This window comes from Odontomachus brunneus, unplaced genomic scaffold (genome assembly GCF_010583005.1).
Source record: "Odontomachus brunneus isolate Ranch 3 - 2012 unplaced genomic scaffold, Obru_v1 Obru_scaffold_013, whole genome shotgun sequence".
Classification (NCBI taxonomy): Eukaryota; Metazoa; Arthropoda; class Insecta; order Hymenoptera; family Formicidae; genus Odontomachus; species Odontomachus brunneus.
Genome location: NW_022639463.1, coordinates 2,984,393 through 3,011,538, shown reverse-complemented (window position 1 = coordinate 3,011,538; position 27,146 = coordinate 2,984,393). Strand labels below are relative to the sequence as shown.

At 39.6% G+C, this 27,146-nt stretch overlaps 5 protein-coding genes across 15 annotated transcripts in view; 3 read left to right on the top strand and 2 right to left on the bottom strand.

The window, feature by feature from the left end:
* Window positions 1–218: 218 nt before the first annotated feature.
* On the bottom strand, window positions 219–7,719 carry LOC116841182 (importin-11). 2 transcript variants are annotated; one of them, XM_032808806.1, is made up of 18 exons: window positions 7,359–7,719; window positions 6,701–6,832; window positions 6,352–6,452; window positions 5,857–5,970; window positions 5,362–5,768; window positions 4,978–5,241; window positions 4,565–4,720; window positions 4,027–4,070; window positions 3,721–3,903; window positions 3,534–3,645; window positions 3,205–3,425; window positions 2,576–2,740; window positions 1,804–1,996; window positions 1,481–1,718; window positions 1,311–1,407; window positions 835–1,094; window positions 600–741; window positions 219–514 (listed from the first exon to the last, which is right to left on the bottom strand). In XM_032808806.1, exons 2-18 carry the CDS (start codon window positions 6,821–6,823, stop codon window positions 410–412), a joined length of 2,925 nt encoding a protein of 974 aa, XP_032664697.1. In that variant the 5' UTR covers window positions 6,824–6,832; window positions 7,359–7,719; the 3' UTR covers window positions 219–409. The 2 variants fall into 2 exon arrangements, with proteins under 2 accessions (XP_032664697.1, XP_032664698.1); XM_032808807.1 differs by having other exon boundaries at window positions 6,701–6,829.
* A 2,289-nt stretch (window positions 7,720–10,008) lies between these two features.
* On the top strand, window positions 10,009–15,030 carry LOC116841115 (protein Mo25). Of its 6 annotated transcripts, none has more exons than XM_032808671.1 (8): window positions 10,009–10,496; window positions 11,614–11,727; window positions 11,791–11,958; window positions 12,788–12,906; window positions 12,994–13,162; window positions 13,376–13,540; window positions 14,071–14,175; window positions 14,490–15,030. In XM_032808671.1, exons 2-8 carry the CDS (start codon window positions 11,635–11,637, stop codon window positions 14,670–14,672), a joined length of 1,002 nt encoding a protein of 333 aa, XP_032664562.1. In that variant the 5' UTR covers window positions 10,009–10,496; window positions 11,614–11,634; the 3' UTR covers window positions 14,673–15,030. The 6 variants fall into 6 exon arrangements, with proteins under 6 accessions (XP_032664562.1, XP_032664558.1, XP_032664561.1 ...); XM_032808667.1 differs by having other exon boundaries at window positions 10,012–10,496; window positions 11,614–11,736; window positions 14,490–14,672; XM_032808670.1 differs by lacking the exon at window positions 10,009–10,496 and adding an exon at window positions 10,573–11,046.
* On the bottom strand, window positions 13,690–22,186 carry LOC116841114 (protein abnormal spindle). Of its 4 annotated transcripts, XR_004377499.1 has the most exons (12): window positions 21,733–22,186; window positions 21,317–21,490; window positions 19,831–21,097; window positions 19,540–19,735; window positions 19,014–19,226; window positions 18,744–18,898; window positions 16,311–18,551; window positions 15,770–15,954; window positions 15,553–15,669; window positions 15,180–15,397; window positions 14,733–15,117; window positions 13,690–14,627 (listed from the first exon to the last, which is right to left on the bottom strand). XR_004377499.1 is itself a non-coding variant. In XM_032808664.1 (11 exons), exons 2-10 carry the CDS (start codon window positions 21,467–21,469, stop codon window positions 15,188–15,190), a joined length of 4,737 nt encoding a protein of 1,578 aa, XP_032664555.1. In that variant the 5' UTR covers window positions 21,470–21,490; window positions 21,733–22,186; the 3' UTR covers window positions 13,690–15,117; window positions 15,180–15,187. The 4 variants fall into 4 exon arrangements, 3 of the variants coding, with proteins under 3 accessions (XP_032664555.1, XP_032664556.1, XP_032664557.1); XM_032808664.1 differs by having other exon boundaries at window positions 13,690–15,117; XM_032808665.1 differs by having other exon boundaries at window positions 13,690–14,905.
* Window positions 22,187–22,835: 649 nt separating this feature from the next.
* LOC116841112 (serine/threonine-protein phosphatase 4 catalytic subunit) lies at window positions 22,836–25,594 on the top strand. Of its 2 annotated transcripts, none has more exons than XM_032808662.1 (6): window positions 22,836–23,056; window positions 23,135–23,408; window positions 23,506–23,658; window positions 23,956–24,207; window positions 24,611–24,849; window positions 25,194–25,594. In XM_032808662.1, exons 2-6 carry the CDS (start codon window positions 23,259–23,261, stop codon window positions 25,321–25,323), a joined length of 924 nt encoding a protein of 307 aa, XP_032664553.1. In that variant the 5' UTR covers window positions 22,836–23,056; window positions 23,135–23,258; the 3' UTR covers window positions 25,324–25,594. The 2 variants fall into 2 exon arrangements, with proteins under 2 accessions (XP_032664553.1, XP_032664552.1); XM_032808661.1 differs by having other exon boundaries at window positions 22,837–23,056; window positions 23,224–23,408.
* Window positions 25,595–26,843: 1,249 nt separating this feature from the next.
* LOC116841113 (eukaryotic translation initiation factor eIF1) overlaps window positions 26,844–27,146 on the top strand; it is a 3,079-nt gene continuing 2,776 nt past the window's right edge. Inside the window, exon 1 of the mRNA XM_032808663.1 lies at window positions 26,844–27,056. Within this exon, the coding sequence (XP_032664554.1) occupies window positions 27,029–27,056 (28 nt within the window). The 5' untranslated portion in view covers window positions 26,844–27,028. The remainder of the gene's footprint in view (window positions 27,057–27,146) is intronic.

The window sequence follows — 27,146 nt, the reverse complement described above, 5'->3', positions numbered from 1 at the left end:
AATCCTCTAAAAAGATTCTATGAATGAGATATTTTTGTAGCTGTTAATATTCGTAATTCTCTCTCTTTGTCTTGTAATCCATTTTCAAAAATTTCTTTCCCTGACATAACAGATCTTTCATATTGCTTAAAACATAAGCTTGTAGTAACTGATACGAAGATAAAACACGAATGAGAGATAAAAAAAGATAAAGGAAATAAGATAATAAAACAAGATTGTATGAGAAAGGAATTGTCGAATGGCGTTGCAGTACCTTTTATTATCAACATTATTAATACAGTGAAACAGGTGGTAGTATCATACAGTAAAATAGTGCCGTTTTACAATAGAGCGCTGTAAAGCTTCTTTCATACGTTTATGTAGCATTTGTCCGACGTTTCCTATTTTGCGTTTTGATCTTGTTTCTTCCTCACAGCGATATGAAGTCCTTGAGTTGTTCCTCGATGTCGGGACTAAGCGAAAGCATCAGTGCATCGAAACGATCATCGCCAATCATTCTTCGCATCGCGATTAACTGGCAATTTCGAGAAAGCAATATCGAGTTTAGTATTCGATAAACGATAAACTGTTTAACGAAAACTCGTGAGAGATTCGCTTACCTGATGCTGGACCGTGTCTTTCAAGGATACATTGTGTACAGGATCGGTGAAGGCAAGTTTCTTCTGTCGCTGAGTGTGCTCGGTTTCATAATCCACTTCCTCGTATTGTGACGGACTAGGTTGATCGCCGATCAACAAGGCACTAGAAATTAAGTAAAAGTTTCTGTTTCAACAAAGCTTCAATTTCAGAACAGACTCCGCATATAACAAATAAAATAAACATTTAGGATCTTACTCGAAAGCGTAGCCCAAGTCGTCAATCTTGGTGATATCATGGAGCGCTTCGACAACCATCGCCATTATATGTGGAAATTGCTCAATGATCTTAGAAGAAGAATTCGCTCCTAAAAGAGAGCAAAGTGCGAGGGCTAATAACTTAGTCCTTTCATGTTGTGACACCAACGCCATGCCGCACAGCCACACATGCAAAATCTTGCCGAACACATCTTCCTCAGTCGTATCGTTTCCTTTACTACGCGCTAGATCACTGATTACCTGCGAGTAAGCAATCTTCCGTTAGGAACGGATTTGCCGACGAGTGTCAGCAGCTATTTTGTCACTGTGATGATTCTACACTAATGTCCAGAAATATAAATGTCTGTGCAATTATAAAATATTAATAACTTAATTAAGTCGCGTGTTAAAATAGTATTATACCTTAATTTGTAGCACAAAAAATCATAGCTGACAAAGCGTTACTTTTCTTCTTACCTGTACAAAAATATCTCGAGAAACTAGTAAAACTCTTGCGACAATAGACAAATACATAGTCATGACCATCGGATACTCGTCACCGGCGTAAACGTTCCTGCAAACATATCACGTCAAGTGCTAAATCTCCGTGCGACATTCCGTTCTCCCGTGGAGAAAATCTTACATACTCGAATATCTTCGGTAAAACGGGCTTGATCAATTCCGTGCCTTGTTGAGGTGACGCCCTGAGGCAGGTTTCGAAAACCTTCATCGCCATTACTAAACCGTCCGACCGTAAGTCACTCAGGATATCTTTCAATATCTCGACGACCACCGAACCCCACTGAGTGAAAAAGTCTTGTGGACTTAGCAGCACGTACGCTTGAATTATGTACAAACACAAACGCAGATTATCCGCCGATTGATCTGAAAAGCGAAGGCGTCAGTAGCGCAACATCCTTTAAAGGAACGCGCGATTTTATTGCTCACGATTGTCAAGCTGGTCGCTTACCCAATAACGGCGGCATATTTCTGAAAAGACCCGATATACCCGGTGTTGGTGCTGGTGAGTTTTCCAACAAAGCCAACCACAACTCCAGACCATCGTCTAATAAATAGACATGACCCTCTTGATTAACGTCGCAACTAAGAGCCACGACGTTAACTACTAGCGGCTCCAGAGTCACGCTGTCAGATCCTAGAGCCTTAGGGACGAGATAAGAGAAACGATCGTCTTTGATAAATATCAAAGTCACCGATTAGGTGTACATATATACATATACAGGGTGTCCCGAAGTCCCATGATGACCCTTGGTGAGAACGTAGAACGGATTGAGGTGAGCAAGAAAGTCCTGTGCCGTTTTGCGATATTCGCAATAGTTTTTGAGAAATTAATTATTTTGTCTCAACAAATCAGCGTACAGAAAGCGGCAGCGGAAAGAAAGATGCCTTCGGCCGACGTGCGACCGTGACACTCGCGAATCGTATCTCGCCGCATCCCTCCGCCCATAGCTACGAGACATAGACTCGCTATGTCTCGTAGCTATGGGCGGAGGGATGCGGCGAGATACGATTCGCGAGTGTCACGGTCGCACGTCGGCCGAAGGCATCTTTCTTTCCGCTGCCGCTTTCTGTACGCTGATTTGTTGAGACAAAATAATTAATTTCTCAAAAACTATTGCGAATATCGCAAAACGGCACAGGACTTTCTTGCTCACCTCAATCCGTTCTACGTTCTCACCAAGGGTCATCATGGGACTTCGGGACACCCTGTATATACTTACCTTTTCCAAGTGTATCAGAGTCGATACTATGGCGCACCTCAGCATATTGAATACCTCCGACTGTTGCCAAAGTACTGGCAGATATGTGCTGAGTGCAGCGATATAAGGCTTGATTTTGCTACCAACGCGCTCAATAATAAACGACAGTACAAATAATACGTGCATCTGAAAAATAAAATTTTTTAAATGCGACATAAAAATATGAATGTTGAGGATGAACGACTCTGTGACATAACCATATCTCATTAAAAAAATGAGTAAGTGAATGAGTGTGGCTTTGTTTCCTCAAAGCAAGTCCTCAGGACTTATAATATAATTTAAAAATATCATAATTATATAATCATATGATATTATATGATAAAATATCATATAATTTAAAAATCATATAATTTAAAAACAATTATAGTTGTATATGGTAGCGCATATGTGTTAGTATGACTTATTTTGTCGGTCGTAGCAGAACCGACATTAATGAGTTTATATAAGATATAATCATTTGCATCTAAAAATTTTGACGATAGAGAAAGCCAATGAAGCGAGTTAAAAAGTATGCGCATTCGAAATTAATTTATTTACTGTATCTTTAGTAAATTTGACCGCCGATTTAGTAAATTTAAGCTTTTATGTACCTTCGTGTCGCACTCATTTACTTCTTTAAGAAGAGCAAAGAGCAGCGAACATGCCGGTTCCAGGAAAATGGCAAACTCCTCCGAATTGAATTGGAAGTCATCAATCACTTTTTTTAAGGCATCGCTTGCGGCTAACCGAACGCCCAAATCTTCCGTGGGATTCAGCGCCTCTACCATGAGCATGTACACATCTGGTCTGTATTGCGCGCTCAATTTGATACCTGCAGAAAATCGAATTCAGAAATATATATTCGTGGCGTAAACGACTTATATTTTGTTATTGTATCTTTTATCAATTTTCGTGCAATTTATAAAAATTCGCATCGTACTCGTCCATTGGCCAATCAACCAGCATACACGTCTCCTGATAATTCTGTAGTTATTATTGCGGATCTTTAATTCCTCCTTCAGAGTTGTCGAAAACCACTGATCGAAGTTCACCTGTCACACAAAAGAGCACATTGGCTAGATCAATTGAAGGTGTATGCGTGATTCTTGACAATACTATTCGCTTACCTCATCATACAGGTCGAACGCTGCCAGACCAACTGCACGATAAACCGCGTCTTTCACTAAGATCGCATGTAAATTATTAGGATCGACAGGTTGATGATGCTGTCGCATCAGATCAACCAGTACCGATGAGAGAACGTCTCTAAAGTTATGGAATATCACCATAAAGACAGACTCTGTGCATGGCTGCAATGAAATGTGCACTCGTATGAGTAATCGGTCATTATATATTATACATATTATGACTTTTCATTAGTGGTTTACAGTTTGTGACTGTAAACCACTAATGGATATATTCGATCAACTTACGCTCAAGCTATATTTCCATGATTCCCCGCCACCATCATCGATAGCTGCAATAAACATTGTTTCTTGTATATCGGTCAAAATGTGGACTGATGTGACATTAACAAATAATTGACTTATGTAAATACAGGTAAATAATTGTTTATATTCATCTCTGCCCGGCTCTTATAGGCCTTTCTTCATATTGATTTTAATTCATCAAAATCTTTCTCATTCTCTTTATTGTTTCTAAATGTACTTTATAAATCAATTAGAAGACTTATACGTCACATTTCGAGGTAATTTCATCAATGAAAGAGAGTTTAGAATAAAAGCCATAGAATGTATACATGGGAACATGCAAATCGTTTAGATCAATTCACCCGCAGTCTACGATTACACGAATCCGATTTAATAATTTCCTCTGCTGTAACTACTAATGTTATATGTCGTATAAACAATTGTACTATACGACTGTAGCTCGTGCAAATGTAAAGTGCAGTATAATTATATCGATTTTAGACTCCCGTGTAAACGTAGTTACAATTATGTTAATGCTTACCAAAATTCTCCGGCTCGCTGTCCCACAATTCCAGATCCGTGGGTGTTAAGAGGAAATAATGCGTGACAAGTCTGGAGCAAATCTCCGTCAACGTGTCCGGTGTGAAAAATTCTTGCTTTAATTGGTACGCTCTTAACGCTATCGGGTCCTTCGTCTCTGTTTCGATGAAAGAAGATGACATCTCATTATATAAACTATACCTTATTCTATAAACTATAACATAAAATATGTATAATTTAAAAACTATATCTCATTATATAAACGAACTATGTATAAACAAGGCTCTTAGGTATACAATAACCAGTACAAGAGCTAGTGGCTGCCTTTCCTTCACCTACATTTCGTTGTAACGTTGCACGTGTCGCATGGACGAGCGCGACAGTTAAACACACGCATGCAGAGAAATTACACACCTTCAATAATTTTAGCTGGTCTATAGTACGTCGACGTTAAAATATTCTTCACTAGATTTAGACATTGGATAACAAATCTTTCAAATGCTAATGCCTGGCCAGTCTCCGTGAAGCAGTAAAAAACGGAGAATTCTAAGGAAGTCGGTATAAGTTCCACGTAGCAAAACGGGTGCGTTTCTAGTACTCCCAATAAAACTTTGGTCAAATGTATTATAAACTTCTCACACATGTCCATCTGTATGCCTCTCGATGCTAACGTTTTTCCTGGAAAAACAAATAGTACGCACCGTTCATTCACATCTTAAACACGCGTTGAGACTTTAAGCGAAAGTAACGCCGTGAACGAAGCGATTCTCTCGAGATAGGAGGAAAATAGATACTAACGGCACTCGAGAGTGGCCCTCGCACGCTCGAAAACAACTTTTAAAAATAACATGGCATCCTGAGATTCGGAAGGCTTGGTAAAACCGTGTACGATCAGTTGCCTGAGTATTCTCAACAGTAGCAAAGCTTTCTCCAAAGCTTCCTGTATCTGTCTGACGTCGGCACCGTTAGACGCGAGTATCAGGAAAGACTCAGTAAAGGTGTTCCACAGGGTCAGGATGAAGCTGAACATGCTCGCAGCCACCTCACGGAAAACTTTCTGAGCATCTCCCAGACGTTTAGATGCTAAACCTTTAATAACGTGAAGCAATGTTAACAACGCCTGACGCTGTGCCAAAGGGCTTTCCTGTCTTATAACTTCTAACAATGTCGGTACTAATGTACTCCATTCCCTAGGATAGTCAAACCTACGTGACAAACGACGGGATTAGTACGTTGCTTTAGCCACAATATATTGACACATATTGATGCGGCATATCACGTCATACAAATTACCTTCCTATCTTTGCAATCAGAATTGCTAATTGTACAGCTAATGGATTCACAGGTTCCTCCAGATTCGTCAACAGGTGCTGTCGTAAAAATTCTTTCTCATCGGCCTGAATTGCACTAGAGTAATAATATATTATGTAAACACATTATATATATATATATATATATATATATATATATATATATATATATATATACACATATATACATATATATACATACATATATGTATGTATATATTGTTAATAACATTTCACTTAATATTAGGCCTACCAAAGCAGCCAAAATGATGGGTTTGTAATATTTTATAAGAATTACTCAAATTTATAATATAGTACATTTTATATTTTTAATTGACATTGAATAAAGCTAAAGAAAATAAGATTTTTTTGTATTATGTACATTCTCAAAGCTCTGTCATTTTGACCACTCTGATAAGAATAGATTATTAATCATTGGTTGAAATAATATTTCTTCATGTAACAGAAAGCCTCTTACTTTGGAGCATTTACCCTCCAATATTTTTCAACTCCAATTTTTAGATACACTATAGCCATCCATCTAACTTCGATAGCCAAGGAATGATTTGATAGGACATTCTGAAAAAGCAAACAAGAGATTATCTTATCTTATCTGTCTCAGACAAAAGATACATATAATACAAAATAATTCTAGAGAGAGAGATTGGTATTTATCTTTTAACTAAATGTTTTTGCTTGACAGATCCATGTTACGTTCCATAGATGCAGTACGTATATGGAAAACATTGTTACAAAAGCAGTACGTACATGGAAAATATTGTTACAAAAGCAACATATGCAACAAGATTCAATAGGACAAAACTTACATATAATGCTATGTAAAACCCTTGTTGAGTCTCCCATTGTTTCAGAGTTTGCTCTGCTGATTTCAAGATATTGGGGTCTTGGCTGACCGCCTGTTGCAGAACTTCTATCACCCTGGCATCCATGTCTTCCTACTGAACAAAGCTGTTTATGTATTACCTCAGGCAAGATTCTTCCTAATTATCTACGAGCTTATCGGATTCTGACACGTAATAGCTTTTATAATTTTTATTCTATCAATATCCCGCTAATTACGTCAGCATTATCTAGCGCTACGAAACGCGACTATATCGACGACGTGCAATTCATAGTTTCGAATGAAGCAACAGAGACGCGCTGAGCGGCTCACTCGAACGTAATTCCCGAAGGAGCACTCGGTCAAGATTGAGCATGTGGTTGCGGAATGATCCAAGCCCGCAAATCTGCGCAAATAAAACGTGTGCAACGCTAACGCATCGGCCCGAGCGTCGAGTGAGACAACAGGCACCTATACGAACGATCATCAGTTCACGTCATTCTTCGTCGCACGAATCATTTATCGCCGTTCGCTCACTACTGTTCCGGTGTGAGACGTCCTCTCTAACCTGTACAACGCGGTGGTGCAAGCAGGAGAGCGTACGCGGCGCAGAGCGAGCGTATGCGCGCATGAGTTTTCGTTACCTGTCTCGCAATCGGTGTCGCAGACTCTCATTCCGTGTGTTCCATTCGTCTCGAAGGCGAGAGTATTTACGTAGTAAATCGATACATAACAAAAATGCTCCGGCTGGTCTTTCTAGTCTGCTTCGCAAGTCCTACTGTATCACACAACACGCGCGCGTACGTGAAAGAGTGTTGGCACCTATGGAAGCGCACCGTTTTCACCCCTTCGCCGCACTCTATCCTTCCTTCCTTTTTTATTTCTTTCTTCGACTAGCGCTGCACCTTTTTTTCTCTTTCTCACGACTTTCGCCAACCGTCACAGTGCGAGGATAGCAATAGTGACAATTGTCGTTGACTATCGCACGCACGGTGCAGTGCGATGTAATTGGAGGTCTGTTCTTTGTAGTGGCACGTCATTCTGACTCGTTCTATACCATTCATAATAATTCTGTTTTTTTCTCTCTTAAGGTATTTTTACATGGGAGCATCGAGCGTCGAGCGTTAAAGCGGTAGCCAATCAACGTGCCACTTTCCGCAAAAACTACAACTATACTTCTAGAACCTGATACGTTGATTGGCTAACGCTTTAACGCTCAACGCTGGAACGCTCCCATGTATTGGCAGCTTTAGGGTGCTATTTCACGTGTCGTATGACAAGCTTTTCAGATACGTTTATTGGTTGGCGAATAGAGTATTTCTAGGTTCTTTGTTCGTCAACCAATGAACGTATCCAAAAAGCTTGTCGTACGACACGTGAAATATCAGCCTTAGTGTGTTCGATTGGCCCTAGGTTAATCGCTCCGAGAGCGATTAATAACGTCATAAGTCTCTACTAGCCAATCATAAAGCTTATAAGTACTTGTTCGACCAATAAACATAGGCTGAATAACCCAGAGTAGGTTAACTAAAAGCCAGTCGAACATGCTTTTTCATCCGTTGTAGAATTGGATAGTTCACATTTGCATGTCGCGTCGGCACAGGACCGTCTCATTGGCTGTGTATCATCTAGAGATAATATTTTCTGATGAGATAATGGCTAAGATCCATTTGAAGCCACAAACTCCTTAGAGCACGTAAAAAATGGCTATGATTGGTCTTTATAGCGCTTCGGAGTATTTTCAACCTTAAGTAGAATCTACCACTGAGATATCGCAATCGCTAGCTAGGGAGATTATCTAGCATTTTTTATTTCTATTACTAGAATCTGTAGATTTTTTACTAGTGAATTTGCATTCAGTGTGTCCATTGGTTGCTATATTGCAAACCACTGTTCACGAGTTTACGCAGTGATTGGTCATAGCAGCAATTGAAAAGACCGCTTATGCCCGTTTCTACCAACTTTGGTTCACTTAACCGGTTGGTTATTCCAATGGAATTGATCAGTCACATTTTTCCTTATGCCCAATTTCTTCACCTCCAATTAACTTTATCTGCCAGTTATTCTATTGGAATTGGACCAATTATATTTATGATTGGCAAGATTAACCAATCATGGTTGACATTTATCCGACAGATAAAGTTAACCGGAGATGAAGAAATTGGGCATTAAGGCCAAATCACACTAGCGATTGGCGATTGATGATTGACGATTGAAGATTAGATTTTGACGAATCAACGAATTTCAACCTTGGCTTGCTTTGTTCCAATTGGTCAAGTTCCAATCTTCAATCGTCAATCATCAATCGCTAGTGTGATTTGGCCTTTAGTCAAACTTGACACAAGCATTCCACAGTTTTCACTCGTAATTACATCCGCTCTCGTTCCGCGCTCCGCTATTCCGCTGCATGGGTTTGCACCCTAATAGGTGTAGTAAGCTTTAAGCTTTAAGAAATTGACTAATCACAGTGAAATTATAGAGGAATAATCAATTGTGATTGGTTAATTTCTTACAGCTTAAAGCTTACCACACCTATTATAGATCGGGACTAATCGCCGTTATATTAAGACGTATTCGAACACATTCGGATCTGTGATCTTTTGAGAAACATATTTTTTGGTACCTTAATGAAAGAGCTGCAAAGAAAGGTCTGAATTAGAGATGTCCGATTCTTAATCGATTTGATTCTTTCCCTAACAAATTTAGGGAAAAAGGATTGTTCGTGCTGCTTGCATGTTTCATACTTTTCGCTTTTAAAAAGAGATGGACGCCTAATCAGGCGCTTGGAAGAAACAATCGAGTTGGTTGTCTCGTTTTGCTTCTTCGAAACATTCCAATATACTTCTGTCTAGTTTTAAACACAAAAAATGTGAAGAGTGCAAACAACACAAATAAGCCTATTTTTGGGGAAAGAATCGAGTCGATTCAGAATCGGGCATCTCTAGTCTGAATCCAAGTAAAATAACCAGAGACAAAAGAGAGACAAGAAACAACTTAGGCCTGGTTGCACCAACATTATTTTGGCTTTAAGCGAAATTTAAACATATATCTATCTTTATCTTTCTTTCAAAATAAATAAAAACAGACACGCGTATATTTAAGTCTCGCTTAAAACTAAAATAACGTTGGTGCAACCGGGTTTTAGTGGCAACCATGAAGAACAGACTTTTCGGAGCAGATTACTACCGTCTCTCTCTAACCAAGTCTTCATGGCCGCTCTCGTTAACTTTCAATCTACTCGCGCTAGTTCACAGATTCCACCAATATCAGACGATTGAAGGAACGATCGACCGTGTTGACGAAAACAGCGAGTCGAGACTCGCGCTCTCGTTCCTATGCGCGCAGTCGAGCATAGGCGTATATATGCGGTCCCGTGACTCACCTCTCGTTGTACACACACAAACACCGTGTGCGTATGTACGCGCGCGAGTTTCCTAGCGCCGCTGCGTAAAGGCTGGTTAAGGCCGCACGCTGCACAAAATCGCAAATAGACTCGCTGCCGTCGCGACAGCACAGAGGCAGACGTCCACGTTCGTTCGTTCGTCGTGCGTGCATGCGTACGTACGTACGTCGTACGTGAGGAAGCTCTCGCGGAGAGAGCCTTCATGTGACACGTATACACACACGCTCGCTCACTCTCCTCGCCACCATAGCAGCCGTAGCCGCGCGCAGAGAGGAGCCGTCGAGAGAGAGGAGTTCTCGAGAGCGTGTTTCGCACGCGCATGTTTGAGCCGCGAGCGAGACGCCCGCTCATACACCACCGCTCGGACCACTTTTGCATGGTAAGCGAGCCGAGAGAATGTAGATAGGTTAGAATCCTCGCCTCGTAACTTCGCGGGCGCACGCGCGAAACCAGAGCTGTGTGCGATCGGGGGACTCGACTCTCTCGGTCGATTGTCATCGATGGCTCGTCGCCGTCGCCGTCGCCGCCACTTGGAGATCTCCCGCGTGTTTTAAGGCGTACCCTCAAGCTGCTCGGAAGTATGGCACAAAGCGACGTCTTCGTCAGGTCAGGTGACTCGACAGACTCGGTCGGGCATCGCCGAGCGGAGATAATCGTTTTTCGAGGTTAGGACGCCTCAGGGCCGATTAACTGCCTAAGCCTCTTCGCGATTTACCTCGCGATCGCGCACGCGACGGCGACTTGCTCGCGCGTGTCTCCGAGTCGATCGCATCGCGAGATTGCCCACGGAGGAGGTCGTCCTTGCCAACGACACAACCGCGACACGATCGCGGGACACTGATGACGTCGAGGGTACGTTGCGCCGTAGCCGCTACACGTACGACTCTGACGTAGTCGGGAAGTGTTTGGAGTCTCCGCAGATCCGAGAGGTAGATACTTCTCGTGAATAATGTTACGCGGCGATAAGCTACGTTCGTGCCTGCTGAACTTGTGCCTGCAGTCTATCGAGTATCCTGCGAGTCGTGACATTGACGGCTCAACCGTGTCTGATGCTCCAGTTTTATCAACTTCTTATTTCTCCCATTATATGCCCTGATGTGATCATTTCTCATTGCAAATTTCGAAAACTGATCGTTTCCGCGTGTCTGTTCTTGTGTTTCTCATGATATGCTTTTTACGTATGACGCACAAACAGGTTATGTACTTGTCATACGACACACATATATAGGTATTTCGCATACGACTTTCTGTTGGTATGAAAGTCAGCTCTTTCTTGTATTTGCTAGAAATAATTATCGATATCTCTGTCCACTCTTTTTGCGTTTTTACCAGTTGCAAACGGTAAGCGCAGAGGAGCATCTAATTCAATTAAGCAGTTAAATTTTACATTTGTGAGAAAGTCACTTCTCATTCATTCATTCTGGAATTTCATTCATGAACGTTAACTGACAGTGGAGGATAACAAGGATTATCTGTTTTTTTTGGTGTTTTGCAAGGTGCACATATTGTAAGCAAACATGCCTCTGTTTGGAAAATCTCAGAAGAGCCCGGCGGAAGTGGTGAAGGCTCTGAAGGAGGCGGTAAATGCGTTGGAGCGCGGCGACAAGAAGGTAGAGAAGGTACGTTGTTGTGGATACGCATCGGTTTCTACGATGAAATACATCCCGTTTTAGGCGCAAGAAGACGTCAGCAAGAATCTTGTGCACATTAAAAACATGCTGTACGGCACGGCCGAGACGGAGCCGCAAGCGGACATCGTAGTGGCACAATTAGCGCAGGAGTTGTACAACAGCAACCTATTACTTCTGCTTGTGCAAAATCTGAGTCGTATCGACTTCGAGGTACGCCTGTCTCATGCCTGCCCCACATGCGACAATTCAATCGCATTCTGCCAATGACACACATTCTTTGATGTACACAAAGGATATGCAAAACTAGTAGGAAGGGTGTTACAAAATTAGTGCGTTGAGAGAAAAAATTTCAGAGATGTTTCTCAGTAGGTACTAAAGTAAACAACATCTATATAAATTTAAATTCTTTTATTTAAATAGAATAAACAATCACATTCATGAAAAGTTAAGATTTTAAGAAAATATATATTTTCTTGTTTGAAAAACACTTTATATGTGTATGTATTAATATAAGTATTATTCGCAGAATATTTTTTTATTTCTTAGATATTTTTTCCTTTCACAACATAGAAAAATAGGAAAGATGTTACAAAATTAATGCACTGAGAAAAATTTCAAAAATTTAAACAATATTTATTTGATAGATATATATTTAGTTGTAAATTCTTTTATTTGAATAGAATAAATAATTACTTTAATAAAAAGATAAGATTTTAAGAAAAAAATATATTTTCTTATCTTAAAAATATTTTATATTGTATATTATATTTTATATTAGTATAAGTGAGTATGTATTTAATACTTACCGATACTTTTTATTTCTCAGATATTTTTTCTCAGTGGAAGAAGGATGGTACATAATTAGTTAAAAAGGATGTTGCAAAATTAGTGATTAATATATTCATTAGAACGAACGTGATAAAATCCTGGCTTTGTAGTTTAAAAAAACTCTAGTCGAAGGTTTTGCTTACGTTTTCCCGAAAGTACACGAGTTGTAAATGGCAATTATTATCAGCATTGCTTTCTGTTTCTGATCAAGGGTAAGAAGGATGTCGCGCAGGTTTTCAACAACATTCTGCGGAGGCAAATCGGGACTAGATCGCCCACAGTAGAGTACATATGCACCAAACCTGAAATTCTCTTTACGCTTATGTCTGGGTAAGTTTCTATCCTCTCTTATTTCAGTATTAACAAAGATACCAAAATAATATGTCTGCCAATGCTCACGTACGCTTCGTTTCGCAGTTACGAACACCAAGACATCGCGCTCAATTGTGGCACTATGTTACGGGAGTGTGCGAGATACGAGGCATTGGCTAAGATTATGATTTATTCGGACGATTTCTACAATTTCTTCAGATACGTTGAAGTCTCTACGTTCGATATCGCATCCGACGCTTTCTCTACGTTCAAAGTACGTCCCGCTCTATCTGCAAAACGAAAAACATGAGAAATTATTTGGGTTTCTTATTCTCACAATCAATTTATGTCGCTCGAACGTTCAGTAGTCGTTTAATTAAAATATTCTATCAGATGTTCTCAATTAAATATTTTTTAAACATTAATGTGTGTTGATGTTACATCTCTGATACATATAACTTAATTGTGTCACTATATTTTTCCTCAGGAATTACTTACGAGGCACAAGATACTCAGCGCCGAATTCTTAGAGATAAATTACGATAAAGTTTTCTCACATTATCAGAGGTTACTCAATTCGGAAAACTACGTAACACGACGACAGAGTTTAAAGTTGCTGGGTGAACTGCTGCTCGACAGACACAATTTTACTGTAAGTACGGTGACGTAAGCAATGTCATCTCATTGTCCTTACGATTCATACTAGGGAAATTTCTGAACATTTTTTTATATATATAAGTACAGAAAAATTTTCTGACGTTTTACATTTTTTTCAATATGAATAATTTATTACACCTTTATTTATTAATTTATTTATTATCATACATTTTTCATTAACAATTTATTACATTAATATACAAAAGCTTTCGAAAACAAGAATCATTTGTGTAAAACAAAATTACAAAATAATAGGTATAATCTATAATATTGTTCATATAATGTTAGATAAGTGCGCTTATATTAAGGCAAGTTGATTGCCAAGCAGTTGAGTGAGATTGCTTAATTTGTCGACGATTAGAAACATTCAAATAATATAAACAACGATATTTAAAGTAGGTAATCTTCGATAACATTTCACTACAATAAGATGTACATTATGACAAACATAGAAATCGTATATAAAACGTATGTATACTTGTGGTCACATTATTGGAAGTAATCTTTATACCGGAAATGTTCCAGGTCATGACACGATATATATCGAATCCAGATAACTTAAAGCTGATGATGAACATGCTAAAGGAGAAATCTCGTAATATACAGTTCGAGGCTTTCCATGTTTTCAAGGTATGCAACACTCCGTACAATCTAATTCACAAGTTTGTAATTTGTTACTTATATATAGAGTTACAAATATATATTTTGTATTAGATATATGTATTTGTAACCATATATCTATGTAAAAAATCAGGTGTATGGACACGTACATGTACATTGCGCTGGTATTAATTTTTTATTAACTTTTTACCAATTTTTAAATATTCGGTACCGTGATAAAACTATCCACGATCCCTTCTTCGATTCCTACAATTATATTCCGTATAGATAAAAAAGATCAATCTATGGTGCAGAGTGTTAACAACGATTTCGATTCTGCTTAGGTATTTGTCGCGAATCCGAACAAGCCGAAACCGATCCTGGATATATTGCTCCGCAATCAGGAAAAGCTGATAGAGTTCCTGACGCGCTTCCACACGGACCGTTCCGAGGACGAGCAGTTCAACGATGAGAAGGCGTATCTGATTAAACAGATCAAAGAACTTAAGTCTGTACATGATAATTAAGTCAAAGAAAATACAATTATTGCTACCGCTATGACTAACTATCACTATAATTATTATTACTATCGAGTCTACTGCTGCTGTTGCTAATTGCGGTTTTATTACTATTACACAGTTATAATTTATCGTCGTCACTTTCATCGTTATTACTATCATTATCGTTGTCGTCGTCATCGTTCTCATCATCATCGTCATTATTATTATTATATTATTATTAATTTTATTTGCGAGTAGCACTGTAAATAAAGATTAAATTTATCTTTTATTGTATCATACGCACATAAATCAAGTTATCATCGTTGTCAGTGTTCTGCCACGTTTTTAGGAATGAGTCGGTTATTAAAGCAGAATGAAAACTTAATCGTTTTGACTTTTTTGCGGCTTCCGTCGAAAGATCATCAGTTTTTTAATTTGTATCTTTTAGCGGGTATTTTTTTTTTATTTATCGCTATAAATGAACAAGTGCAGAAAATGGAAATTTGTTTTAATGTTTATCATAAAATTACTAACCTTAAAAATTAATAACATGTATTGGTCTTATTGATAATAGCTGAAATAGCGGCATTCATATCAGTGAACTGGAGCGTGCTGCCTTGATCAGACTCGCAGTTGGAATATAGTTTCTCGAGTTTCTTTGATTTTTTAAATTTAGCTATTGTCGTGGCCTTTGAGACCTTCTGTTGAATGTTTTTCAACAGCCAGTTGATGTCCAAACGCGTCATCATAGCCTGAAAGTCGGAAATAACGACAGAGGATTTTTAAGTGTCTAAGTATGTATACACACATAGAGAAATCTAAGAATATACAAATTTATGATGTATGAGTTACAAGAGCTTAAGAATTTTTCAAATTGTAAATTTCAATTAAATTAACCAGAATATACCTTCAAGTAATCTTCATCTTCGCTAAGGAGCCATATTAAAGTGGCACAGTGCAAGAATACTTCCTTGTCTTTCAACGCATCGCTTAGGAGCTTCACTAACAACAGCGCATGCTTTTGCTGCAATCAATGCAAAAGTTTCTCTTGGTTTCTTTCTTTTTTGCAGACAATGGAACAGATCAGACGAGAGAAAAGAGATCATCAGTCCCCGTCAACTCACCTTGACGATATACATCTTCGTGTAGGAGTATTTTGCGAGGGTGATGAGGATACTGCATGCTCGCTGACAGACGGTCATCCACGGTTGCGACCTGTTGCGCTGACTTAATGTTTTATAAATCTCGTCGACTAAGTTCAGCTGGCAGAGGGTCACACAAATCGTAGGTGATAATTTCGTTATAGCATCTATGCATGATACAGACACAATTAATGCATATTATTCACACTAGTCAGTCTGTTTCGACTGCCAAAACTTTGTTCGAGAAACGACACCGCATGATTGATATTTCCAATGACACCAATATCTATTCGAAAATTGGAACAAAGTTTGTTGATGTCGTGTTGGAAATATCAATCATGTATCATTTCTATCATTCAATCAGGTATCATTTCTTGAAATTTTCAATTGCAAAATCCTCACTTAACTCTGAATTTAAATCTTAATATCGCACTTGAGACGAATTTCAAATAATGGCTATTAATACACATCTAAGAATACAAGTTATGTGATATTGCTTGTTAAACAAAGATACAACACTCACCCAGACTGTTGAGACAAGTGAGCAAGGCCCCAACATTATTACAAGTACGCAATATGTCGATTATTTGTTCCCAATAATCGCTGCTCGGAAGTATACTGCTGCCAACTTCCTTCTGAGCTGATAGACTATCTTTATACGCATTCTGAATGTCCATAACGATCAAAGCGAGATCTTCCTTTTGTCTCAACGATTCTGCCTCGATCTTCTTCTGCCTATACCGACGCCAATACACCTGGATCGTCAACGCGGCGCATTTCGCATCGTTAAACCACCTCACCGCGATTCTCATCCTGTAATACGACTGAATAACAATTGCGGCTCTCTGACAACGGACGAATCGTCTCCTCGCCACAAAGGTTCTCCAAAGAGTCTGCACGAGGATCACGCGTTTCCGAATGTCTTCGTACTCTCTCCTAACGAGGCTACCAGCTTGGATCGCGCGCCACCTCCTTTGTACGGTGATCGCACAGCTTCTATATCGTTCATAGCATCTTTTGATCCGGATCATTCGCCAATAAGACTGTAAAATAACGCATGCCATTCTCTTTGCTAGAAATCGTTGGCGGTCCCGACAAGCCAGGGCGGTCCCGAGATGTCGACGCCATTCAGTCTGCAGGATAACGATTTTCTGACGAAGTTTTTGGTATTTCCTGCGTTCTTCACGCGCAAGTAACACTGCGCGCCACCAGGTCTGTATTCGCGTTGCCGCGTCCCTCATCCGCAAGTAGTTTTCTCGTGCGATCCTCCCAGCCTTGACGCGAAGGTACCAGGATTTTATCAGCGACACCGCCCGCCGCTGCGTCATGTAACGCTGTCGTTCTCGCCACCATCGTTGTAGTTTCATGCAGGAGAATCTCTGCAGCTGATACTTGCGCGAACACAACGCCGCTCTCCACCACGTCTGTATTCTCAAGCAAGCGTTCTGTCTTTTTTGTTCCCGCATATAATACACCCTCCACGTTCTCTGGATGAGGACCACGCTTCTCCTGCAGCGGAGGAACCATTCACGTTTTTCTCGCATGAGCTTGCTGGATCGCCACCAAGACTGTATTCTCACTGCGGCGTTTGCACGTGCTCGTAGTAGCTCTGCGCGCCGCAGCCTCATCATTCTATTTGTTCTCCAGCGCGTCTGGATCATTAAAGTGGCATTCCTCAAATCACGATACCGTTTGTTGTATGTCCTCATCAGCAATGTGGCTCGCCATCTTCTCTGCAACGTGAGCCCCGCTCTCCGACGTTTATCTTCCAATTCGCGGCATTTCTTCATGCGCACGCTGTCTCGTATTTGTCTCCACCATCGCTGCAAGTATGTCGCAGCTTTCTTGGCGCGCAAAAAGCTCACTCGTTCCTCGGTGACTACTGTCTTCGAGCATCGCAGTCTCCACGCACGTTGAATTACGATCGCCGCGTAATCTCTGCGTGCACATAGATAATACCTCAGGCGAATGCGGCATACTCGTGACCGCCACCATCTCTGGATCGTACAGGCTGCCTGGTCGAACCGCGGTGCCTGGATCTTGTGAACGATCTGCCACAAAAGCGACAAAGTCTTCGTGCGATTGCCGTCGACAATGTATTTGGCCTCCACGCCGTCCGCGAGGACTCCGCCGGCTTGACGCAACGCATTTAACGCTACCTCCACGTTGTGCACTTTCTGTAGACGCGAGATCGCCGGTGCTCTGCACTGTCCAATGAGCCCGTCGACGCCGGTGATCAGCTCGACGACGCGACACAGTCGTACGCCGTCGCGCAAGTCTTGTCGTATGTCCGTCACCTCATACTCGTATTCATCAATATAGGTCTGCTGATGCGTTAGCACGTAATTGTAGACGCGCAAGATTTTCGTCACGTCGCCGATTCCGGCAAGGAGATCGCGCGAGAAGCATAACAGGATCTCGCGGCTTGTCTTCCACGCAGCCTGCTTGCGGAACAAACATGGGTCATGGGCGATCAACTTGCGCTTCTTCGCGTAGTCCAAGAAGTATACCAGGAGAAGAAACTTTTTCAGTATAAATTGATTGAGCGCCTTAAGGAACTTCTTGTTCGGGTTGGCCTTGTGGTAACCTGGGATCTTCGTCAGTTGCGGGTTCGTGAAGAATCGTTCGGTTAGGAAGCGAGTGAGGCCAAACAGGTCATTGTTGTTGCGCAGGGAGATGCTCTCGTTGTACACGGCCTCCAAGCCGATGCGCAGCCACAATGGATTGTAGCACAGAAACACGTTCAGCACATCTTTCTGCAAGCCTGTCATATACACACAATACGTTAGACATTTTGCTGGACTCCTTGAAATCTTATGTTATTTATAATGCCGTTGCTGTTGTCAATTACATTTGTTTAGGACTAACTTGATAACAGCATTCTTCTTATATTTTTCTTTCTTAGTTAACGAATGAATGCACAACTACATGGAGAGAACAAGATAGTTTTACTCACTGATATCCCGATGTAAATCACGATCCGGTCTGATGTACAACATCTCCTCGGTGACACACTTGTCGATGCGCAATTTCATTTCCTTGATCTCGGTGCGATGAAGCATGGCGTACGCATCATTTCGTAACGTCTGCAACCTTTTAGCCGTGTGATGACTGAAAATAATTATTAGTCGTTGAATTAATCGACTTCAATTGCGCTCGGAATCAGATTATATCGCAACTCTAATGTAAATGTTTCTTTTTTGTATACATTATTAACATATTGTACCTGGTGGGTACAATTCCCTGAGTTACAGCTGGCTCATTATCAACCATCTCTTCGTCACGATTCTTTCGTGATTGCCACTTATCAATAGTGTCTGTGATCGCGTTATCGATGTTGACGCGCAAGTCTTTCGGCGTAGACAGCACAGTGTTCAGCCACAATGTAAACATTACTTCTTGCCGCGACAACCACTTCTCGTTGAAGGTGCTCGCCGTGCTGTTGCAACAGAATTAATCAGATTAACGATATTAAATCGAGTGATTTCACGAGCAACTGTCCAAGAAACTAATTCATTTTTTGATATGTAATAAAGGCGATTTACAGTTGAATATTATTGACTATTGGCTTTCATATGTGCACGCAATGAACGTAACATATAAATAGTATACGCTTATACGGCGCTGCATGAACGTAAAAAGATGTAATATCTAAATTGTGATGTAAATCATATTTAAAATTCGTAACACGTGTTAGTATAAAATTAATGTGAAGTTACTACATATGAAGCACAGATTGTAAACAGACTTACTTTTTGAGAAATGGATTTTCCGTCATGGATGACGTAAAGGGATTCTGCATGAACACTTCGTAGACGGAGATTTCCTCGACTTGCGATTTCGTTACTCGCGTAGTTGACGGGATGCATTTCTTCACTTGGCGCAAGGTGCAGAGAGTCGACTTGTTTATCTTGATGACTGGTACACTTCTCTTCGGAATCTTTTTTGCTATTATAACACACACACACACACACACACACACGTTATCAGCTCAATATTACTGAAAAATTAAAAAAAGAATGTCTTACAAAACTATAACTCACTCGTAACGGGTGTGAACAGCTGGAGTCCCTTTGCGTTGCACAAATTCTTTTCCTTCGTAACTCTGCCGATTTTCGCATTAAACAGCGGCGCATACGGCTTGGAGTGGTATTTTCTCGGCGGGGAAATCTCGATGTAAACATCACCCGCTTTCTTGGCGATTTCGATGTCTCCTCTAGGAATAGTCGCGCAACTGAAATAGTCGCAATCGATTCGGGGGTTGCAATTTACATTATCTACAAAACACCCGGAACGTTCAGTTCTTGGTGCATCGTTGCGCGATCGCTGAAGAATCGGCGACGACGCGATCAAATTGTTCACTCCGTCTTTAAAAGACGACTCGCAGTAGTCCAGGGGTCGCGTTACCGGCGACAAAACGACTTCTGGAACAGAAATCGCGGATGCATCGAAGGTTTGATGACCGACAGCGAAAGTCTTGTTTTTTTCGTCGCGAGCTTCCTCGACGTTCAGTGATTCCGTGGATTCCTGCTTCACAGGTCGCGGGGAGATCGTGACTACGCTCGTAGCTGTGAATTTCAATTCGTTTATCAGCATGGAGAAATTCGACTCGCTCTGATTTCCGGCACATGCAACATCTTCAACCACCTCCTCACTGTGCTCGTATATCGTCGTAACGTTATTGCAGTGCCTTTTCTCCTTAACGTACGTGGCTCTACGTATCTCCTGTGGCGCACTTGAAGCGAGAAAGGATTGCGACAACACGCTCCCGTCGCTCCACACGTTTGAATGCTGCTCAGATAAAATATTCGTTGGCTCGTGATAGTCATGATGATGAAGTCTCGCGCCTCTGTCGTCCTCTCGCGATGTATAAATCTTCACATCATGATATTTGTTTAGGATATTCTCCTTGTTCGAGCTGTTCTCATGTTTTGGCTTATCTTCTCTTATTTGTTTATTGACATTGGCAAACAAAGGTTGCTCAATGTTGCTGGAAATACTTAATAATGTATTGCCTTGATGAAGTCGTTTGTTTACAGTGGGTGCAGAAAAAACAGATAGTTGTGATAATGTTGCTTTCTTCGATGGTCTCTTCTGTGTCTTTCCTTTATTCGCCTTGGCAGTTGTCACTATAGTAATGTCATACTTAATTCTTCTATTGTCAGTGAATTGTAAAACATCTCGCCAGCAACCTGCTTCTATAGGGAACCATCTGATGGATACTGTGCCACTGCTCTGTTCAGGGATTTCTAATTTGTTCACATTCAGAGTGATCTGACGTTTTGCATCTGGTACTTTTGTCACAGTTACCTAAAAGTCATTATTGCATCATTAAGTCGTAATTATATCGTAATTGTAAATAAAAATACATCTTAAATCATTATTGAAGCAAATAACATAAAGTAGTAAAAGAAAATTCTTGACAATAAAAAATTGTTCTTAGCAGAGTTGTCTACCATATCATGATATATGAACAACCTCTGACATAAAACAAATAGATATTCCACTTAAGGAATACATTCCTCTTACATTTAATGTCTTGTCAGATGGATTTTTTATGTCCAAATAGCATTCCATGATAGTACTTAAATAAGCCTCTAGTTCAATCCTTATCGTTGGTTGGAACGGAGCAAGTAACAGTGTAAAACGTGTCTGCTTATCCACAGATTGAAATAACTCCATCTTGTATAACTTATCAAAAAACTGCAAAGCAGATGCATTACACTATACGTTACTTGATTTATTAAATATTGTAACACAGAAATATATTATTATTAATAATTAATAACTTATATAAAAAAACAAAATGATTATTTATTCAACTGTTTCACATAAACCAAATGTGTACAATACTTTGAAGTACTTTTACGCAATTTTATTTTTTCAATTTTTTTATTTTTTACTCTTTCAATCGCAAATAATGCTAATAATATAATAGAAAATACCTCTTTGTATTGTATCACAGATTTTGTTGCACGTTATTATCACGTTATTTTTACTTTTATAGCTTCTTAAATTAAAATATCACACTCCTGGAATTTTATTTTCAAACGGAAAGTGACCATCATATGATCTGCTAACTGAAATAACGTACTTCCCTTCTTTCTCGCCCTTAATCCGTAAATATCCAACCTGAACTAAGATACAACATTGCACATCTATAACGAACTTCTTCAATTCAAACTAGCATGTATAAGAAATTTTTTGACATGCGCAGTAGATGCTTCGGGCAATCCTTAAAAAAAATTTGCTGTTTTTATGTTTCTTTAGTCCCGATCCACAATAGGTGTTGTAAGCTTTAAGCCTTAAGAAATTGACCAATCACAGTCGATTATTCTCTTCAAATTTGATTGTGATTGACCAATTTCTTAAAGCTTAGGGCTTAAATCATCTATTGTAGATCAGTACTGGAATTCTGTAATGGCTTCTGCACACAGGACGCGGTAATGTTTGCCGCGCGGCGGAAGTCCGCGCGAAAGCCAATCAATATGCTGCTTTCTGTAATAACCTTCTAACTCTAGCTACTTCTGATTGGCTGTTGCAACAAGAGTTGCAATCGACCTGCAACTAATGTAGAACGGCTTAATAGAGCGAAGAATAGATATTTAGTAATTTACACTAGCAAGTCGCTTCTCATGTGAACACCAAAAAAATGTACTGATTGATTGTCGACTAGGAAATTTCCTGAATCCTAAAGCAAGTTGTCGGGACTCCGAAAGTTCCCTATCTGTCGGCCAATCACACACCCGACAAAATTGCCATATGTCAGCTGGTCGATCATAAATCTTTTCCCCTAGTGTGAGTTCGTGAAAAGTGAAAATTTTCTAATGTAAAAGTATATAGAAATGTTCACTTTTCACGAGTTCACGTTAGAGAAAAAGATTCATGATTGATCCCCAGATGAAATAATCATCTAACTTTATGTTTACTCTAAATCTGCAGTCTGTTCTTTTCAGCTGCACTGCTGAACTGGTGCAATAAGTTAAAGTGAGACACGTATATGTTTCCTCACTCTAACTTATTGCACCAGTTCAGCAGTGCAACTGAAAAGAACAGACCACTAAATTGTTTGGTGCCGCCACTGCGAATGAGTCAAGACGATTCTCTCGGGGCGATCGCGAATATCCCGCCAGCACGGGGGATCAGTACCGCGTCAATTTAGTTTAGGTGGGATCCCACACGTTCTTCCTCGTCAAATGCACCGACCACGACAATCACAAAAGTGAGACACCGAGTGAGACGTTCCGACACCACCGTGATCGGTAGTTCGTGAGTATCGCGCATTCACACAACCTCACGTATATTCACTTCGCTCTTATTTTTGTCCTTTGTATACTTATCTGATAGCTACTTGACAATATGTTCTCCCTGTGACATCAGAGCTGCCAGAGAATTCGTTGACAACCTCTAACACAAATTTTTCCTTTCTGGCGAAGGAACTTCCACATCAGTCTTTCACCGGTACTGTACGATGGCCGATTCCAGTGACTTGGATCGGCAAATCGAGCAGCTGAAGAAATGTGAGATCATCAAGGAAGCGGAGGTTAAGGCCTTGTGTGCCAAGGCACGTGAGATTCTCATCGAGGAAAGCAATGTCCAGCGCGTCGACTCGCCCGTGACAGTAATTATTTCTATTTCTCCTAAGCAAAAAGAGTGGTTCTGTTGCTAAAGATAGAACATCAGAAACACTTGAGCAACTGCAACTGTTTGGCTTTTAGGTTTGTGGAGATATTCATGGACAGTTTTACGATTTAAAGGAATTGTTCAAAGTAGGTGGTGATGTGCCAGAAACGAATTACCTTTTTATGGGTGATTTTGTCGATAGAGGTTTTTATAGTGTGGAAACGTTTCTCCTCCTTCTTGCATTAAAGGTATGCCAGCTAAAGGACTATTATTTATTGAAATTTGAGTATGAGAAAAAATAGATCATTTCTGCTGTTATTTTTTTATATTTGAATAAAATTTAATCAAAAAAAAGCAATTCAAGATTTACCGATAGATACACAATTTTTAAGAGTTTACTTATATGAATACATGCATGTATGCAACATTTCAGTATCAGTATCTTTATCAATAAATATTTTTACGAATCTACTATTAATAGATGATTCATAAGATTTGCTGAGCCTTTGTTATCTTATAGTCTTAAAACACATATCTTATCGCAGGTTCGTTATCCTGACAGAATCACATTGATAAGAGGAAATCATGAATCTCGACAAATAACACAAGTTTATGGCTTTTATGACGAGTGTTTACGCAAATATGGAAGTATAACAGTATGGCGATATTGCACAGAAATATTTGACTACTTGTCATTGTCTGCTATCATTGATGGTAAAATTTTCTGTGTTCATGGTGGATTGTCACCTAGTATTCAAACATTGGATCAAATTCGGACTATAGATAGGAAACAAGAAGTGAGTACATTATTTGTATATTATTTACCTAGATTAGGTTATTATAATTCAATAATTTCCGTACAATTCAGGAGTATGCTTCCACATTTTAAAATTAGGATTATTATTTTAAAATGTGATTTATATTTATGTTATAAATATATAAATATGTAATATATGTGATCAGATCTTCAAATCTCACACTATTCTTATCAAAATCATAAGTTATAATAAATTATTTTGAAATATAATTTCATACACATTTGTGTTATAAATATATAAATATATAATATACATATGACAGATCAGATTTTCTTTCTTTAATCAGATCTTCAGGTCTCACACTATTCTTATTAAAATTATAAGTTAAGTTAAAGTCTCATTATTGTGCTTTAATACAAAGTTTTCTGATTTGATCATATAGGTTCCTCACGATGGACCGATGTGTGATTTGCTGTGGTCAGATCCTGAGGACACCCAAGGCTGGGGTGTATCACCTCGTGGAGCAGGTTATCTTTTTGGTAGCGACGTCGTCGCGCAATTTAATTCTGCAAATGACATTGACATGATATGCAGAGCACATCAGTTGGTGATGGAGGGCTATAAGTGGCATTTCAATGAGACAGTGTTAACAGTCTGGTCCGCGCCGAATTATTGTTACAGGTATGTAATCTTTATGGTCACGATATATTGGGCAGTATTCATAGAATCTTATATTTAAGATTGTCTCAAGTCTATCTTCAGATCTTGTATGGATCGTTTCATTAGCTGCGGAAGATCTGAAGTCTAATAAACTTGAGACGATTTTGAGGGTTCTCTGGATAGTTTGTAGGTATGAGTTAAAAGTTTTTTTTTTTAAGATTTTTTTTTACAAAGACAAGATTAATTTTTGAATTTATCAGTATGTTTTCATCATGTTTTGAAAGTTACATGAACTTTTTCCAGTGACCGATGAATTTATCTTAATATGTTTAATATGTCATGTTTCTTTTTCCTTTTGTATACAGATGCGGTAACGTTGCCGCGATATTGGAGCTCAATGAGCATCTGCAAAGAGACTTCACGATATTCGAAGCGGCGCCACAAGAAAGCCGCGGAATTCCCAGCAAAAAGCCGCAGGCCGATTACTTTTTATAAACAAATAATTTTTAGAGTACAAAAAGAAACCATCATCGTCGAATCGACTCGGGATCTCCGTCTTCTGTTTCTCCTCCCCGATCTACCTTGGTCTCATCCTCTCCCAGAGCAATTTTCGTGAAGGATACGACTTGCTATTTCTTTTTTATAGCGTTATATCATTTGTGACTTGATCGTTGATGATAATCGCATAAGTATCTGAAGAGAATCATAATGATATGTGTAAGAAACTGATGTAAAATAAAGTATAACTTGCCTCAAGATTTAAAAAGATGTGATATATCATCATTCAAGTCAAGTATTGCCGAAAGAATCGTATCTTAATTGCGTTTAAGGTTTCTTAAGCGTTAAAGAGAAAGCTACTTTGAAGGTAAATTCAATTCGAACGTTTATTGAATACAAAAGAGCTTTTAGAATATATTTTTCAAGGTTCACACCTGTTTTGAAATTATATCTCATGATAAATGTGCGAATTTTTAACTCGCGCAAGTTTTAAGTTTTATTAAATGCAATCTCATCTCTTTTTAAAACTCAGAGTTTGACACAAACTAATTTCCAAAATATTAAACAACCGCGATATAATTCTGTCTGCGAATACATGAGCATATCCAATGGAATAATTTATTTTCCAGGGTTGCATTCTAAACATTTTTTTTTTGAGCAAAAAATTTTGCTGACAATCTATAATCCACGTTACGCGTATACTATGGATTTTCACCAAAAAAGATAAGAATTTTAAAGTGCTTTTACATAGGAGCGTCGAGCGTCAAGCGTTGAGCACATGCGTAGTAATATAGTAATAGTGAGTTGTTGCTGAAACGCAAGATTAAGGCGAGTTTTTTAATTCATCGATGGATCCATTGCATGGTACGTAAATACAGCGAAACATTGCATTTGCGCATCATGCGATGGATCCATCAATGAATTAAAAAACTCGACCTTAATTTGATTGCATACTGAACTGTCAGTTGAATTTCGAGACAGTTATCAGCAATTCAAAAAAAATTATAAGACATTACAAAATGTCTATTGATTATCGGCATTATTTGTAGTTATTAAAATGCAATAACATTATCAGTAATAAATATTACAAACAAAACGTGAAGTTAATTGCATTAATATCACTAATTGCAAATGCAATATGAGCAAAACAAAAAAAAAGTTTTGGGTGTTACAAATATTCGCAGAAAGAAAGAGAAATTTCCATAATAGCGTCAAGACGCTGAAATCTGAACGGTTTAGATTTCTGCGCAAAGATGCTGCACACTGATTGACGCTCGACGCTCGACGCTTTCATATAATGGCACCTTAATGGAACGCAACCTAGTGATAAAAATTCAATCGCTGAGCCAATATCACTAGAGAACAAGTTCTCCCAATCAAGACAACGACCAATCATGTTCGACGACGACAATCGACATTCCTAGTTCAGTGACCAATAGGATATCGCCGGGCGAGTCGATATCGCCTTTAGGAACGCGGCGACGCGCGCGCAACCCCACCCATTGCCCCGTGACAAATGCAACTTTTACTTCCGGCCTGCGTACACGACCATCGCGCTTGATTTCGTGGGATCGTTCCGTTCGTTCTCCGCAGTGTCCGCGCATCGTTCCAGTGTTGTCGTAGCGTTATTCCTACGTCTTGCCCGACTACCGCCTGCGCTTCGCAGTTGTATACCATCCGAGGGGAATCTTTTGTTTATCGTATGTCCATCCAGAATCTCAACACATTCGGTGAGTAGACAGGATGAGACATTATCAAGCTTGCCCACCTACTTTTATCTCTCTGCGTATCACTCTCTCCCTCTCTCCCCCCCCCCCCCC

Bases quoted from the DNA above. Each gene is read 5' to 3' on its own strand.
- LOC116841114 (XM_032808664.1), bottom strand. From the start codon at position 21,469: ATGGAGTTATTTCAATCTGTGGATAAGCAGACACGTTTTACACTGTTA. The intron at 19,227-19,539 runs GTAAGTCTGTTT...CTGTTGCAACAG, and splicing joins GAAAATCCATTTCTCAAAAA to CACGGCGAGCACCTTCAACG. The intron at 15,670-15,769 runs GTGAGTTGACGG...CATTGATTGCAG, and splicing joins CGAAGATGTATATCGTCAAG to CAAAAGCATGCGCTGTTGTT.
- LOC116841182 (XM_032808806.1), bottom strand. From the start codon at position 6,823: ATGGATGCCAGGGTGATAGAAGTTCTGCAACAGGCGGTCAGCCAAGAC. The intron at 6,453-6,700 runs GTAAGTTTTGTC...TTGCTTTTTCAG, and splicing joins GGTTTTACATAGCATTATAT to AATGTCCTATCAAATCATTC. The intron at 515-599 runs GTAAGCGAATCT...CGAAATTGCCAG, and splicing joins AAGACACGGTCCAGCATCAG to TTAATCGCGATGCGAAGAAT.
- LOC116841112 (XM_032808662.1), top strand. From the start codon at position 23,259: ATGGCCGATTCCAGTGACTTGGATCGGCAAATCGAGCAGCTGAAGAAA. The intron at 24,208-24,610 runs GTGAGTACATTA...TTGATCATATAG, and splicing joins CTATAGATAGGAAACAAGAA to GTTCCTCACGATGGACCGAT. The intron at 24,850-25,193 runs GTATGTAATCTT...TTTTGTATACAG, and splicing joins GCGCCGAATTATTGTTACAG to ATGCGGTAACGTTGCCGCGA.
- LOC116841115 (XM_032808669.1), top strand. From the start codon at position 11,635: ATGCCTCTGTTTGGAAAATCTCAGAAGAGCCCGGCGGAAGTGGTGAAG. The intron at 13,541-14,070 runs GTAAGTACGGTG...GAAATGTTCCAG, and splicing joins TCGACAGACACAATTTTACT to GTCATGACACGATATATATC. The intron at 14,176-14,489 runs GTATGCAACACT...GATTCTGCTTAG, and splicing joins AGGCTTTCCATGTTTTCAAG to GTATTTGTCGCGAATCCGAA.